The following is a 3163-nucleotide window of genomic DNA, read 5'->3' as shown; positions in this document are numbered from 1 at the left end:
GGGCAGACGAGATGTCAAATTCACATTATGTGAAATGTAGTTTTTTACAAAAATAAAGCACGCGTAGTATATACGAATAATATTAGTTTCATTTAAATAAGTATTCAATGATTACTTCGATGTAACTGGATTTTAATAAACGCCTTTGTACTAACTGACAACGTCAGAGTGACATTTCTACTCTCAAAAAATGACAAGTGTCACTTGCACTTTAAATTAGAAATTATATTTGTGCCAGCAATAGCATAATAATCTACACTATATAAACAATTCTTACACCTGAATTAACTTGTCTTTAGATTCATATCTTGCAGGAAGCTATAGGATGCGGTACGCTTCTTTCATGTTCGCTTCTAAGACTTTGAACTACACAATGTACTATCATATATAAGTTTGCGCATTAGACAGGTTCACTCACTTTGTTTTAGCTTCGTCTAGGACTGTGAGCAAGAATATACTTATTGTAAATGCTGTTTAGCAAAATGAAATTTCGTATGAAGATATCCGAATTATAGCATAGGATATTCATTCAGAGTGAAGTGGACTCGTTTTAGCGTGTGACTTCATCTATTAACTTAAGTCTTTTATTTTGTTATTAAATTTTACATTATTCTAATAAAAAGAATTATTTTTTAAATCAAATCCTCTAAGTCCTTATAAGGATATAATAGCGTTGATAGTGAAATTTAGATGAAGCGTTTAAACACGCGGTTAGTTCCTTCACCGTATAGTTTGGTAACTCGAAAACAATTTCCTTGATACATCAATGTTCTGAACAGTTATTTAAGTTTGAGATGTATTATTTAAAATGTCAAAGCATTAATCACTACTTTAAGCACCAATGACGTAAGATTCGCCAAACCATGATGGCTGGGTGGAATTTGTGACATGATCCAACCGTAATAATTAATATACCCATGTTTGTGGTGTCAGTGTCAGTCAGTTGTCAGTGTCAGTCAGTTGTCAGTGTCAGTCAGTTGTCAGTGTCAGTCAGTTGTCAGTCAGTTGTCAGTGTCAGTGTCAGTGTCAGTGTCATATCAGTGTTTGTGGTGAGGATATTTGCAAAATTGCCGAAAAATTTGATAAACTTGAATTTGATTAAAATTGATTTTTTCATGCTATATTTTAAATTTGACTTTCCATTCAAGTCACAAATATTTCGTAATCAAAAACAATTACATATTTTGTTTAAATCTGCTCGTTAATCGTCTTTTAATAAAAAATAATTTCCTTGGTTCCCTTTACAATTGATCTTGCATCCATAGCAATTAGCATACCTATTATTGTTTGGACCATCTCAACTAATTTGATTGGTGTATTTTTTTTAATGACTAATAATAGTTTTTCTCGTAAATAAATAGAGACATATTGCTTCTATTAAGACCTTTTTAAATCTATAAGATGTAAATGTTTCCTCAAGATTATAATTCGTCCAAAAAATAAAAACATCGACATTGGCAGTATATTCCAAGATTCCAGTGCGGATGAAGCCATAGCATGAAAAAAAAAGATGTAACAACTTCAATGTCAATGCGTTTCATTAAAAAAGTCAAAGGAATTAATATTATGCCATGTATAAATTTGTAATAAGTATGAATCTATAAAAAAAAAGATTATAGAATTTTATAAGAAAATATCATTATTTTAAGAACGGATTTTATCTTATGCATTTCAAGAGACAGATGATAAAAAGGGACATAAATAACTTAAATATTTATTTATTTTTTTATTTAAATAATTTACCACATCATTCACAATCCTAACAAATTTAAATATTAATAGTAAATACGTCACTAATTTACGTATACAGCTCAATTTCTAATCTAAAATAAAAATGGCTGCATTAATATAAAATGCCTTTCACACTATTCGGAATAGGATTGATAAATCCCGAACTGTAATCACTCAGAAGTTTGAGGCCAATAAAATTGTTGACGTTTCCATTATCATACGACACCGCACCCTGTCCACTGCCATAAACATTCCCATCTAATGCCACAGTGCCCAGCACTGGCAATTGGCCATAGACTCTCAATATGCCATCCATATTTAAGCCATCTGAAATAAATGACACGCCGCTTGGTATTATCGATGATGCACTGGTCACGAAAAAGCCACTTTTGGCCATGGGCTTGGCATTTGATTGGCGGGTTCCGTAATCTATGCCATTAGTACGCACGCAAGATCCGTACGATATGCTCGGCAAATAATAAGATAAGCTGTTTCTTCCGTAAGCCAAATTATTATATCCTTTAGAATATCCACATTTGAAAGTCCTGCATTGACAGGATATTAACTGAAAGTTAATGAACTATGAAATAAGGTAATAATAATAATTATTATATATAAATATATATACCTGGAAAGCCAGAACACAAATTACTGTTACGGAAGACATCTTAGTTTAGTTATAATTAATATAAAGATGTGATTCCGTTTTATATAGATTTATCAATGTTTTACGAAATTCAACTACGAGAGATAAAAATCTATAATTCCCAGAAATGATGCGTAACAAATCTTTACGTGTAGCATTCTTGAACGTTTAAATTATAGTGAAATATGTCGTGGTTATAAAACATTATAGATTTAAAATACAAGTGATCTTAGTTTGGTGTCTAAAAGTCTGTATGATTTGCGCTGTAGCATGGTGGTCCCTGACCTGACTGAGAAAACCAGTTGTTTTTATGTTTACAACGAAATTAACGATCAGTAACTAATAATAATTTAATGAAAGTGAAATGTCAATGTCAACTACGGGGCGATGACACTCGCGCCACGCTATAACGCAAATAGTATAATTGAAAATTGAAATAAAGTTATTTAAGTTATAAAAATAAAACAATGTCCTCAATCTTAACTTCATTATTAGAAAATATAAACTAATTCAATTGTTATATGATATGATTTATTTATGTTGTCTTTATTGGCACTGGAATCGTGGATTATTCAGCCAATGTCAACGTTTTTATTCGTTGGTCGAATTATAATCTTGGGTACTGTGGATGAAACACTAAGGAGTTTCTCGAATGGAATTAAGGCGTTTATTTAATTATTATCATTATTATTTTCAAGAAGACTAGTTATATTCTTACGAGCACGACAGCTATAATGTGACGTTTCATTGGATTACATTTTTACTTAACACTTATACACATAATAT

General features: G+C 31.0%; 1 protein-coding gene across 1 annotated transcript; it reads right to left on the bottom strand.

Moving 5' to 3' along the window:
- Positions 1-1755: 1755 nt before the first annotated feature.
- LOC116776303 (uncharacterized) lies at positions 1756-2723 on the bottom strand. Its single transcript, XM_032669467.2, has 2 exons — positions 2360-2723; positions 1756-2296 (listed from the first exon to the last, which is right to left on the bottom strand). The coding sequence occupies exons 1-2, from the start codon at positions 2396-2398 to the stop codon at positions 1844-1846; spliced, it is 492 nt and encodes a 163-aa protein (XP_032525358.2). The 5' UTR covers positions 2399-2723; the 3' UTR covers positions 1756-1843.
- Positions 2724-3163: the final 440 nt, after the last annotated feature.

Source organism: Danaus plexippus, chromosome 28 (genome assembly GCF_018135715.1).
Source record: "Danaus plexippus chromosome 28, MEX_DaPlex, whole genome shotgun sequence".
Taxonomy (NCBI): domain Eukaryota; kingdom Metazoa; phylum Arthropoda; class Insecta; order Lepidoptera; family Nymphalidae; genus Danaus; species Danaus plexippus.
Note: the sequence above shows the minus strand (reverse complement) of the source record. Positions and strands in the feature narration are given on the sequence as shown.